This window comes from Sinocyclocheilus rhinocerous, unplaced genomic scaffold (genome assembly GCF_001515625.1).
Source record: "Sinocyclocheilus rhinocerous isolate Xijiao unplaced genomic scaffold, SAMN03320098_v1.1 scaffold591, whole genome shotgun sequence".
NCBI lineage: Eukaryota > Metazoa > Chordata > Actinopteri > Cypriniformes > Cyprinidae > Sinocyclocheilus > Sinocyclocheilus rhinocerous.
Genome location: NW_015641476.1, coordinates 1,710,657 through 1,724,413, shown reverse-complemented (window position 1 = coordinate 1,724,413; position 13,757 = coordinate 1,710,657). Strand labels below are relative to the sequence as shown.

General features: G+C 38.2%; 1 protein-coding gene across 2 annotated transcripts in view; it reads right to left on the bottom strand.

Annotated features, from left to right (window-relative positions):
* The window catches only part of LOC107755085 (potassium voltage-gated channel subfamily C member 1-like), a 45,591-nt gene that overhangs the window by 17,320 nt on the left and 14,514 nt on the right, over nt 1-13,757 (bottom strand). For both annotated transcript variants that reach the window (XM_016571749.1, XM_016571747.1), the window contains exon 2: nt 4,851-5,781. In XM_016571749.1, coding sequence (XP_016427235.1) covers nt 4,851-5,781 — 931 coding nt within the window. The remainder of the gene's footprint in view (nt 1-4,850; nt 5,782-13,757) is intronic.

Sequence of the window (13,757 nt, the reverse complement as noted above, 5' to 3'; positions counted from 1 at the left end):
GGCATCACAATATGGTAAGGGGCGTAACATTTCCGTCACACGCTTGAGGTATTTGGCCAATCACAACGCACTAGATAGCTTTCCAATCAGAGCACACCGCACTTTTCAGAACGATGAGCTTTATAAAAATCGATGTGTTTCAGAAAGGCGGGGCATAGAGGAGCAACAATAATGTACGGTATGTGGAAAATAATGTGGTTTTTTTTACCTTAAACCGCGTAAACACATAGCATTACACCAAATACACAAAATAATGTTCTTTTTAGCAACATCATATGACCCCTTTAAAAGAATGGTTTCAAATATCACAAATATTTAATTCTGTTGATGGGGGAGATATATTGCGCTCTTTTTTTTTTTTGAGACACATTGCTTCAAGAGTTGTTTGTACATTTGCTGTATCTTTCAATGGAGTTTCTCCTTTCAATCTTTGTTTTATAGCTTTATATTTTAGAATGGCATCATCACAAAGGGATCATAATATTTGGTGGTCTTTGGAATCAAAAAGCTTGAAAGCCCATGGATTATTACATTTGAAGTTAGAATGTCAGTCAGTCAGTCAGTCAGTCATATTTATTTATAGAGCACATTTAAAAACAACAGCTGTTGTCCAAAGTGCTGTACAAAATTAAGCATATAACAAAATACAAAAGTAAACATAGAACACAGCGACAGATAGTACACTACAGTTATGCCACTGCGCTTACTTATGACCATAAGCAACAGTAAATAAATAAGTTTTAAGAAGAGACTTAAAATCAGCATATGTTGGTGCAGTTCTTATATAGGGTGGCAACTTGTTCCATAGCTGTGGAGCAGCCACTGAAAAGGCACGATATCCTTTCGATTTTAAGTGTGACCTTGGAACAGTCAACTGAAGACTACTAGTTGATCAGAGAGGAGAGAAGGAGATCAGAGATATATGATGGAGCCAGTCCATGGAAACCCTTATAGACAAACAATAATGTTTTAAAATGGATACGATATTTAACTGGGAGCCAGTGGAGAGAGATCAACACTGGTGAAATATGTTCCCTCTTCCTTGTTCCAGTTAACAATCGAGCGGCAGCATTTTGAACAAGTTGAAGACGAGACAATAGAGACTGTGAAACACCCAAGTACAATACATTACAATAATCTAATCTGGATGAGATAAAAGCATGTATTACAGACTCCATGTCTTTTATTGTTAAAAATGACTTCATCTTTGCAATATTCTTTAGCTGATAAAAACAACTTCTAACCACAGCATTGATCTGTTTATCGAAAGTCAAAGCAGAGTCAAAAGTGATGCCTAAGTTTCTGATTTGTGAATGAAGATTACCAGATAGAGGTCCCAGTTTACTGGCCACAACCTCTGTAGAAGCAGGGGAGCCAAAAATTAAGACCTCAGTCTTAGACTCATTTAACTGAAGGAAGTTGGCAGACATCCACTCTTTAACATCTCTCAGACAATCAAACAGACACTGTAAACTGGAGACATCCTTTGGGTGCAAGGGACAATAGAGACTGTGAAACACCCAAGTACAATACATTACAATAATCTAATCTGGATGAGATAAAAGCATGTATTACAGACTCCATGTCTTTTATTGTTAAAAATGACTTCATCTTTGCAATATTCTTTAGCTGATAAAAACAACTTCTAACCACAGCATTGATCTGTTTATCAAAAGTCAAAGCAGAGTCAAAAGTAATGCCTAAGTTTCTGACATGTGAATGAAGATTACCAGATAGAGGTCCCAGTTTACTGGCCACAACCTCTGTAGAAGCAGGGGAGCCAAAAATTAAGACCTCAGTCTTAGACTCATTTAACTGAAGGAAGTTGACAGACAGCCACTGTTTAACATCTCTCAGACAATCAAACAGACACTGTAAACTGGAGACATCCTTTGGGTGCAAGGGAACATAACACTGAGTATCATCTGCGTAACAGTGGTATGAAACATTGTGCCTCTTAAATATAGCATACAAAGGAAGCATGTATAAAGAAAATAGAACAGGACCCAAAATTGAGCCCTGTGGAACCCCATACAAAACTGGTGCACAAGATGATGAATATTTGTCTCTACAGAGAAGGTTCGATCCTTTAAATAGGATACAAACCAGTTTAACACACGTCCTTGAATCCCAATTTGCTGTAAGCGATTTAAAAGAATGCCATGATCGAGAGTGTCAAATGCCACACTGAGGTCCAGCAAAATTAAAACAGCACAATTGCCGGAATCGACAATAAGTCGTTTAATACCTTTAACAATGCAGATTCCGTACTGTGTTGAGGTCTGAAGCCAGACTGATATTTATCGAAATTACTATTTTCCTGTAGAAAAGAAGAAAGTTGATTAAAACAACCTTCTCCAAAACTTTTGATAAAAACGGCAATTTAGAAATGGGACGGTAATTATTTAAAACTGTTGGATCAAGATTTGTTTTTTTGAGTAGCGGCTGCACTGTGGCATGCTTAAAATAGGATGGGACTATTCCACGGTTTAAACTGCTATTAATTATTGACAGTAAACTAGGACTAATAGTGTCAAGTGTCTCTAATAAGAGACGAGGAGGAACAACATCCAATGAACAAAAAGTGGGCTTCATTTTATAAATAATTTGCACCAGGTAACTGTGAGACACTGGAGTAAATTCAGATAAATATGTAGAAATTGATGTGGACTGGGGGAAGTCCAGAGAGGAGGGAACAATACATGATCTTATAACATCGATCTTGTCAGTAAAAAACTTAAGAAAGTTTTCACAGGCTATAGGAGACGGATCCGGATATAAATTAGACATCGGATTTAGCACACTATTGATGGTATTAAATAATATTTTTGGACTATGAGCGTTTTTAGCAATGAGATCAGAGAAATAATTCGCCTTTGCAATCTTAACAGTTTTTTGATAGTGAATCATACACTCTTTGACGCAGTTATATGATATTTGTAATTTATCCCTCTTCCACTTTCTTTCCGCTTTTCTCCATTTCTGTCTAATCGCCCTAGTTTCATCATTAAACCAAGGATGTACACAAATTCTAGGTCTTTTCAATTTAAAAGGGGCAACAGCGCCTAAATGTGATTATGGGATTTAAAAATGGGGGGATTCCTCCAGTCAGACTTATGAAGGAGTCACTCAGTTACTCTCACACATTATGAGAAATTCTTTACGTAGTCTGATCAGACACAGTCAACAAGCTCATCTCTTCACTTCTCTTTTACAGCCAATCTTTAAACGAGTGCTCCAAATGAATGCACTCACCACCACTTACTCTTGGTAGGAATGCTGAGGACAGAGTGGAGTGGGTTGAAATATCTTATTTATGCTGGTCAGGCCCTCTTACTGTGCCACATCCAAATGTAAGTGTGTGTGGCTGACAGGCTACAACAAATTCAGTGCTTTTTCACTTTGTAAATTTAACTCAAATCTGAACTCAATCCAACATGAGATAATGGATATTGATTATGAGTTACAAAATCACAGTTGTTTACTACACCATACTTCTGTAGCTACAACGAATACCACATTTCAGCTTGTCAACCTGATTACCCTCTCAGTAATGCAGAACATCATGCAACAGCCTAAATGCAAGTGTGTTTAAAACTGTGTTTAAAACATTTTGTTGTTGTGGTTTTGTTTTTTTGTTTTTTACTACAATGTAACATATATGTTTTAGACCTTTTTTTATGCACATACTGTTTGGGGGTTGGGGGTGCAACATTTATTCAGGAGGTTGAAATAATTTTTTTAGGACTTCAATAATTATTTTTTTTATTATTGTATTTATTATTTTTATTTTTGATAAGAAAGAATATATATATGACATATTATTCTTGCACAGATAAGAATATGCTCTGTTTAAAGGTTATGTGCTGGGGAAAACACCTATCAAGTTCATTAAACAGCACAAGCACTTTTTCTGTTGTAGCTCACTCTGTGACACAAATCAAACAAATAGATTATGAAATCCAGTATCAAGTATTTTCATTATGGATTAGTTGTTGCAGCCCTACTGTATATTCTTCTGTGGATTATTCAACTCCCTTACAAAATCATTCAACTGTAGCTATATGCTAAAAGCCATAGAATCAATCATGCTTAACGTCACAAAAGCAAATAAAAACTGTTGTGTATTTACATATAAGTAAGATGTGATTAAGCCGAGCTGATAGACAAAAACAAAAGCAAGCTTTTGAATGAGTGTGCTCCTGTTTGTCTGGGTGGATATAACTTATCCTCACAGGAGTCTAATGGAAAAACATAAAGATTTGCAAAATGTTGCATGGGGTATTGGTCGTTATGCAACCATGGTGAAGAAGTGTGTTTGTTTCTACACGCATCTTTGCAAAGAATGCAGTGTGATGAGATTTTATAATGTCTCCAGATGGTTGAGCTGCATTTGAATAAGCAAATAAAAACTGTTGTGTATTTACATATAAGTAAGATGTGATTAAGCCGAGCTGATAGACAAAAACAAAAGCAAGCTTTTGAATGAGTGTGCTCCTGTTTGTCTGGGTGGATATAACTTATCCTCACAGGAGTCTAATGGAAAAACATAAAGATTTGCAAAATGTTGCATGGGGTATCGGTCGTTATGCAACCATGGTGAAGAAGTGTGTTTGTTTCTACACGCATCTTTGCAAAGAATGCAGTGTGATGAGATTTTATAATGTCTCCAGATGGTTGAGCTGCATTTGAATGATTCCCAAACGAGAGATTTTGAAAACAGGTTACATGTGTGATTTCAGGCAGGTCTAGAAAGATGGTAAGGTGGAAGGGAAGAAAAGGTGAGTTAAATCTGATTTCTGATTCTGTGACATTAATCCAGAAGGATGTTACTTAAACAAGCTTCCTACCTGCTCTGTTCATTTCTAAAATCTCCTCCTGGGCAGCAAGAGCGCAATGGTCACTTTGTGGGCTGTGGTGGGGTGAGTTCATGGCAGACTTACAGTAATTAGGTGAGCCCGGCTGGGGGGCACGGGGAATATGCTTGTTCTTTTTCTTTGGTAGCTTCTGCTTAGCCATGGCTAGAGAGTAGTACATCCCAAAGTTATTGACGATGACAGGCACAGGCATGGCAATGGTTAATACACCCGCCAGAGCACACAATGCGCCCACCAACATGCCTGACCAGGTCTGAGGATACATGTCTCCATAGCCCAATGTGGTCATAGTCACAACAGCCCACCAGAAGCCAATGGGGATGTTTTTGAAATGGGTGTGCTCGCTGGCACGTGGGTCATTGGGATTGGCACCGATTCGCTCGGCGTAGTAGATCATGGTGGCAAAGATTAGAACTCCGAGCGCCAGAAAGATGATGAGCAGGAGGAACTCATTGGTGCTGGCGCGGAGGGTGTGTCCCAGCACTCGCAGGCCCACGAAGTGTCGCGTCAGCTTGAAGATTCGGAGGATCCGAACGAATCGCACTACTCTGAGGAAACCCAGAACGTCCTTTGCTTCGGAAGAGGACAATCCGCTCAGGCCCACCTCCAGGTAAAATGGCAGGATGGCCACAAAGTCTATGATGTTTAGGGTGTTTTTGATGAATTTCTTTTTGTCTGGACAGAAGGTGACACGCATGAGGAACTCAAAGGTGAACCACACCACACACACTCCCTCGATGTAGGTTAGGTAGACCACCGTCTCTGTCTCCAAGTGAAACCTGGAGCTGTTGTCTTTAGGGTTAATATATGTGCGGTTAATGATGGGGTTGAAGGCCTCGTGTGTCTCCAGGCAGAATGTGGTTATGGAAACCAGTATGAAGAACAGCGAGGCAAATGCCACCCACTGCAGGAGAGAGAGAACAAGGGAAAGGAATGAGAAGGGAAAAACACAATGGTAATGTAAAAGGCATTTTGTTTGCATCCTTCCTAAAGAGGCAGGCTTAAACAGACATCTTTTGTAGCATTATACATTTCTTTACTGTAAATTTTGATCGATTTGCAGAATAAAAAGTATTCATTTCTTTAAAAAAAATCTTGCCGCCCAAAAGATTTTAAACAACAGTGAAATTAAAATATCAAAAGACTACCAAAAAAGCTAATTCTGCCATCTAGAAGAATGTGCTGTGTGTAGACTGTGAGTACAGAAATCTAAACAAATACAGAATAAAGTTACAGGCAAACAAACAGTAATGAAAAAACACACTCTCAAACACAAGCTAATGAAAAGCTAACAGAATAGCAACTGGATAAACAAGTCAGACCCAATTGAGCAGCGCTTCTATGGTGGTTTTGATATCATTGTCAATTTCTGTTCATTTGACAACAGAGAGATCACCTTATGATCAAAGGTGCATTTATTTAGAAAAGAAAAAAAATGTCTTAATGTTTAATGGCATTTAGGCCCCAGTCTGTGTGTTAATTAAAGGTTAAGCACAAAAAAGTACACACTACAACACTATGACTTTTCATATACCAGTCAGAAACTATTTATCTAAATAAACATAAACAACTCTGCCTGCAACTCATGGGATCTGAACCACTTTTTTTCCCCTCACATCCTCTGACTCGTTTAGGCACTCATTCTCTTTGGAGTTTGATGAAAATAGCAATGCAATAATAATTGCAACATGCCACAAAATTTCTTGTTTCTTTGTTTCATATAAATGCTGCTCCATAACTCTTCTCTGAAACGATGGTGAACTGAGCTTAAAAATGTATTACTTCAGTCCAGCCAATCAATTGGTTCAGCATCAGTTACCATCAGTGATACAAGAATGGAAACCAGGTCAATGTATCACAAATGACATGCCACTTTTACATTCAATAAGGTATCATATAACATATCTCAGAATCATTAAAGGAACAAAAAGGAACAATAAGAAGTAAATTTGACTAAGTGAACTTGATTTTTACTGTTAACATGACTGCAAGAATGTATCCTCAAGCAGCCCTCTCATACAATTTTATTTTTTATTGTCATAGCATATTTGCTACATTTGAAGTACAATGGGTTCTCCGCCTGTTAGCATGTCCTTACATTTCTTTACAGGTGAGCAGAATGGTCCGCATAACATGGCCTTGTGCAAGCCTCCTACAGCATGTCCCACGCATGAAGACACCAAGACCACATGGTTGAGCAACACTTCCAGTCTCAGTGGTGAAACTCAATGCAGCAACACCATAGCACAGGTGTAATGGTGCAGTGCATTGCAGCAGACGTATATCAGAGGAAGCAAAAACTAATGATGACCTAACCCTTGACTGACCTGAGGCCTGTAACATACATGATGTGTCCCATTGTGCCTACTTATACTACGCCCTTAAAGTATGTAATTTTTAGGTGAGAAAAAAGTACACACTTTTGAGTGTGTAGTAGAAGAGTAGGCAAGCTTTGGACATACTATCACTTCATACAATTGCGTCTTTAACGGACCGCTCCGTCGCACAGTAAACTGTAAACTGGCCTGTCAATCATCTTTTCACAGTTTATATCCTCCACTTTTAATTTAATTTAACTTCCTACCATATCGGAGAGAAAAGAAGTAGCACGTTGATCTGCGAGCCTCGGGTCTTCATGCAGAAAACTCTGCTCATATTTTCTGCATAATAATGTATTTAAAAGTTAACGAACAAATGGATGTTTGTACAACTGCCACAAATACGATTAGAGGATGACTGCTGCTGTCTATTCTCGTCCTCGTTCAGGTAGAGGCGTCTGGCATCTCAAACGAACTTACCGAATACCGATCAGCGAGATTTGCCGCTTGAAGTCGAGGAAGGAGTTGAAAACGGAGCACTGCAGTCACTGATTCCCGCGACTCTCGCGCACTGTTTGCTGTCTTTATTGCAGTTAGATGAAGTTGGTTAAAAAATATTTCTCAAATAAACAAACGTTTTAGACATTTACATGTGGTAACAGAAAGCCTTTTCATTCAGTAATTTATGTCCTGCTTAATACAGCGCCTGTATGTACAAGAATAGTTCAACATAAGCTTGTACTATTTAAATATCAATAAAATGGGGTCTATAATTTTCCGTTTTATTAATGTAATTCAGGAATAAATATTAAATATATTAAGTTTATATAAAAAGCTTTTAAAGTTAAAAACAGATGCCAGCATGTGTGTAAATAAATATAAAACGCAGGTCAGCTGTTTTTTATTTTGTGTGAACACATAATCGTTGTCATACAAATCTGAAAGCAAGCAGTTGCGGCAAGCAAGCCACCCATCTAAAGCAGATGCGGAAAAACGTTCGCAAAAATAACCCGACTGTAAGTACATTAACATTATTAGTCTTAACTCTTAAATAACGCCTTTCATATTTCAAGTTTTTCCTACATTTTCCCGAGAAGTCTCCAGTGTAAAGGTATAACGGAAGTACAGATACACTGCTTTGCGGGAAAGCGGAAGTTAGCTGACGTCACTGTGAAAAGGGCCTATATTAGCCATTAGAGTGTGCACGGATCCACACTTCAAAATTCGACCTGAAATAGTAGACCATCTGGGGACTTTTGGCACTCTTTTCAACATACTATGCTTTGGGACACACTTATTTTAATCTCAGACTATTTAGGATGGACAGTATGAACATTGGGACACAGGGACAGTTCAAACTCAAGGACATTCCTACCATATCGGAAAACGTTTTCACATCTAGCTGTAGTTTCCAGGAGTTTCCTTTTTTTTTTTTTTTTACATTTATTTATTTATTTTTAATTAATACTTTTATTCAGCAAGGACACATTAAAACTGAAAAATGGATGCTGTTCTTTTCAACTTTTTATTTAAAAGTTTCTTTAATAAAAGATCATAGTTTCCACAAATATATTAAGAGGTACAATTGTTTTCAACATTGAAAATAATAAGAAATGTTTATCGAGCATAGAATGATTTCTGAAGGATCACATGACACTGAAGATTGAAGTAATGACTGCTGAAAATGTAGCTTTACATTTTAGCATAAATTACATTTAGAAAACAGTTATTTTAAATTCTAATAATATTTGACCATTTTAAATGGTAGTAATATTTCACTTTTTTCACAATTTTACCTTTTACTTTTTCTTTACTTTATTATATTTAGAGTGCTTAAACTGCTGCATTAGGTTTTTGACATTTCTTTATTCATTCATTCATTTTTTTCAGCCAATTCCTATTTAATAAGTCTTATATTTTTCAATATTACCTATTTCAGGAATTTTAGGAACCTTGTTTTCTAATGTTTACTTTTTAAAAATATTTATATATTAATATGAATTATTATTATAATTTTTTTTACAATGTAATTTTTACATTACAGAAGTGCAATGGATTGAAAATGCTAATTCATATTGAACTTGTTGTTCATTAAAAAGTCATTATATTTAGAGCATATCAATTGTTTCCTTGTTAATTTTTTCCTTTTTTTTTTTTTTTTTTTTTTTTTTTTTTTTTTTGGTGCACATACGAGAATTTAAAACATTACAAACAGTATTGAACAGTATTGTTTAATGCTGTTTGATTTAATCAAATCACAGGCTAAAATTGCTGGGTTCTCATTAGCAGTTATAATTCATCAACACAATTGCCATTAAAACATTAGTAAATCCATTTCTGTGAAGCTGACAGGTGGCTGAATCTGAATGACCAGTTCATGCAATGTCCATGTTCAATGGCTTTGTCAGCACAATTGTTTAGCCATGATATTGAGTCTTTTCTCTTTCTATTCAAACAGATGAATTACCCCTGCTGGTCTGGACTGTTTGGGTTTAGAATCATGTTACCCTGCTTACTGCCATCAAAAGATTAACGACTAGTTACCCGAAACTCTCTTGGTCAGTGGATCTGCCTCAACAAAACACACAACATTGTGTGTGGACGGATTGTGGTCTGATTAAAATGCTGAAGACTAAGTACTCTGAAGTTCACTCAGTATACTACAGCGTGCATTAATATATTTCTTTTTTAATAAAATATGAACTTCATAAGGTTTTATGGGATTACATGTTTGTTTCATTCAGGCAAATGGCAAAGTTGCTGTTTTCTGCAGTGACAAAACACTCAGCCCACATGAAACAAGCTGTTATTTTATTGCTATAATAAATATGAAGGTTCAAATCACATTATTAAACATGAATTGGAGTGATACAATAAAAGCACAACTTTTTTGGCCATTGCCAAAGCATTTCTGCTGCACTGAATGGCAAAATGGAGAGAGTGCAAGAGGGACAGACGGAGGGAAAAAGAAGGGAATTGGCTCATTCAAGTGTCTCAGAAATAGCACAAAATCCTCCCCCTTCTCCCTTACATCACCTTTTACTCTCATTCTCTGGTTGTACCTCTCTTCCTGGAGATGAAAGCTTGTCACGTTCTCTTATGTAACCAAACACAGTCTAACACATAGTGGACCCACATTAGGGACTGTGTCTGTATTTCTGGATTCATGTGTTTTGCGTCTGCAGGGAGGGCCTGTGTATTGGGCTTTTCGTACATGGCTGTGAGTGTTGGCACTGCTGTGCTTTCATTTTTGGACAATAATGTCCCACTGGGGCTTGATAAAGACAGTTGGGGAGTCCTGATTAATTCCTACCAGTTTATGACCATCTGTATTAAGTATAAAGGAGCTGGTGGCAAAGCTGGTTTCTTTCTTTAGGAAAAATAGCGAAACCACAAAAATCACGACACATGTCATTTTGCATTATTGACACACTATTTTCCTAATTAATGCTGTTCAGTTGCTTTGACACAATCTGTATTGTTAAAAGCGCTATATAAATAAAGGTGACTTGACTTGACTTGACAAATCTTGAGTCACGTACAGTATCTGTAGACTGTTTATAATTGCTATTTTGGCTATTATAGCTGTTATGATTATTATTATTATTCAAATACTCAAACATATTTTGAAAAATGAGCAGTGTTTCAAAAGTGCATATAGGACACCAACATCACTGGGACCTTTTCAGTAGCTCTTTCTGCAGGTTACGCCAGTAGATGGCAACAGTGACAGTCTTTATGAGTGTTTCTGTGAATTATTCATTGAACTGATTGGCTATAGATTAATTTATGAACAAAACAAGTGACTGTCTGCATCTGAAATCACATACTTCCCTACTATATAGTAGACAGAAAAACGGTATGTTATATCCGAATCCACAGTATTCGTAAAACAGTAGGCAGAAAGTGCCCAGATGACTCTTGCAGCGAGATTATGAAGTGTGTATCCGATCCCTTTTATTATACTAAAAGTGTAGTAACCATGTTTTTTGGCAGATTGATTACCATTTGTATAACAACAGTTTTACTACAAATACCATGCTCATGCCCCAGTAAAAAAGGTCTAGCAACGACTCATGGTAGGAACACTCCACTCATATGTAGCTTCCCTACATATAAGTGACTCTTTCTGGGTTTCCAAGTGCAAAAACCAGGGTCAGAAATCCAGCCCTCAGAGATTACTATTGAGACGATAAATGCTACAGGTCAAATTTGCTTTCTGGAGGTAAAGAGATTATTAGCTAGTGGAAACAGAGGTTGCACAACCTTTTTAAATAGGTAGCTATATTTGCCCACTGACCTAATTTCTGTCTTTATATAATCCTATTATGTACAATATTTTTAATATTATAATTTTAATGTTTCTTTTTTTTTTTTTTTTTTCAGGCCATTTCTGAAGCTTAGTAAGCATTTGCACAGAATATTATACTATTCTCAAAAATATCCTTGGTTAGAGAGGCATCAGACAAAACTTTAAAACCCTTTCCTCTAAAAAGGCATTATTTTTAATGCACAATTCCTTATCTCTAATTTTGCATTTATGCCAAATCTCTAATCACATGTCTGTGTGTTAACAGTGAATTAGCAGGTTTAACCAATGACACCCTTTTCAAAATATACTCAACTATGACGTGTGCAAATCTTCTCTAAATTATGCATGTTAAACATTTAAACTGAAAATACAAACACTCACAGGAGAAAAGAGCAGAGGCATAAAATGCTGTGGGCCACATCACCACAAACTTCCTGTGTATGTGTGCTAGCATGCTTGACACTGAATCCACACAACAAATGTCCATTAGCTTGCAGTAATTCATAAATACAGTATATTCCACTCAAGCCTCAGATTGCCCAGCTTGGCTGGTCAGTTAAGATGACATGTGTACAGAAAGGAGGGCTGTTAAATGTACATTACACACTGCTGTTTTGCCATTAATGTGCAGTGAAGTTCCTCTACTCAAAGCAGAAATAAGTGGTTCTCTTCACTGATGGGAGATTAATGGGAAAGATGGTGCTGGCCATTCTTGAAGGAGTGAGAGCTAGCAATTCATTATTGTGTGTAACCACAATTACTTATGCTGACGTCATCATCTCCTAATGAACTTCAAACTGACTATAGTCAAGAAGCCTTTTGTAACTACATGAATTGACAGCAGTTTATTTAAACTTATTCCATCACAACCCTCACTGTAATTTTTTTACAGCACTTAGCACAAGCCACCAATATAAACTCTTTTAGTCACGGGCAACACCCAAACCAACACTCTGCTCTCAAAATGTAAACACAGCCTCTCCCTTGGCTTCCTCTCAAACAGTGGTCAACCTAAAGTGTTACCGACACTCTTTGGTCTGGTTTGTTTGGTTTTCTCTGTGTGTACATGTTCATGGCTAGCAGCGGAACAGCTCCAAAGACACTTCTGAATATGAAAGGAGCATTACTGTATGATATATACAAGATTAAAAGTTCAGTATGAAATTTCTGCACCAATCAGAAATGCAAACTGTTTGTTTGAGTGGCCTGCTGTGCATGACATAAGAACACTGGCTCAACCAAAAGTGTGAATTTGGGGTGGGACTACCTATTTCAATTGCATGAAATGAAAGTATTATTTGAGCTGCCTCTCATACTAGAGCATGAAATGAGTTGGATGCTTGCTTTGGTAGACCTACAAATGCAGCAAACCCAATGTATCCTAGCAGTGTAAAGATGCCTATTCTCGCTTATTGTGTGTAATACACAGGGACACACCCTCTCTTTTAAAAAGCTGTGGATATTGATTCACGAGTGAAATCGTCTCAGGTTACGTATGTAACCCTGGTTCCTCGAGGGAACGAGACGCTGCGTCGGAAAACGCTAGGGGAACACCTTCTGTGACCACGCTCTGAATCACATGTGAAATCAGTCCAATAGCTGAGCGGGACATCACGGGCGGGTGACGTCATGACCAGGAAGCTATAAAAGCATGTGCAGCGGAGTCAGCGTCAGCTTCAGGAATGAGGCAAGCGCTGGCAGGGATGCCGGAAGTATGGCACCGAGACACAGCGTCTCGTTCCCTCGAGGAACTAGGGTTACATACTGTACGTAACCTGAGACGTTCCTCTTCAGGAACTTGAGCTGCGTCGGAAAACGCTAGGGAAACGAGAATGCCCACGCCGCCAGCCTTCCAAATCTCTGCCTAGTGTGGAAGACTGCACAGCTAGGGCGAGAGAACAGAAGAGCCCGGAGTGGCTAAAGTAGGCGGGGCCCGCCGTCCCGAAGGCCAACTTCTGGAGGAGTGAATCTTGACCCCCAAAGGATAGGGGAGATCAGAGGACTCGAGTCTATGGAATAGCATCCTGATCCACCACTTAGCATAAGCTTCTCTGGCCGGAGGCCTCGGCCTCAGCGCACCGCAGAGGAAACGTGTAAGAAGAGGGTGTCTTCCCACTGAATGGCCACCGAGAAGGGCGTGGTAGGCCGCAATGGCCACCACGAAGATCTCTAGGGTGGAGTGGGTCAACCCTGCGGATAAACAGGCCTGCAGGAACTCCAGAACTGTACCAAACGGGCAGTTAGCTGGGT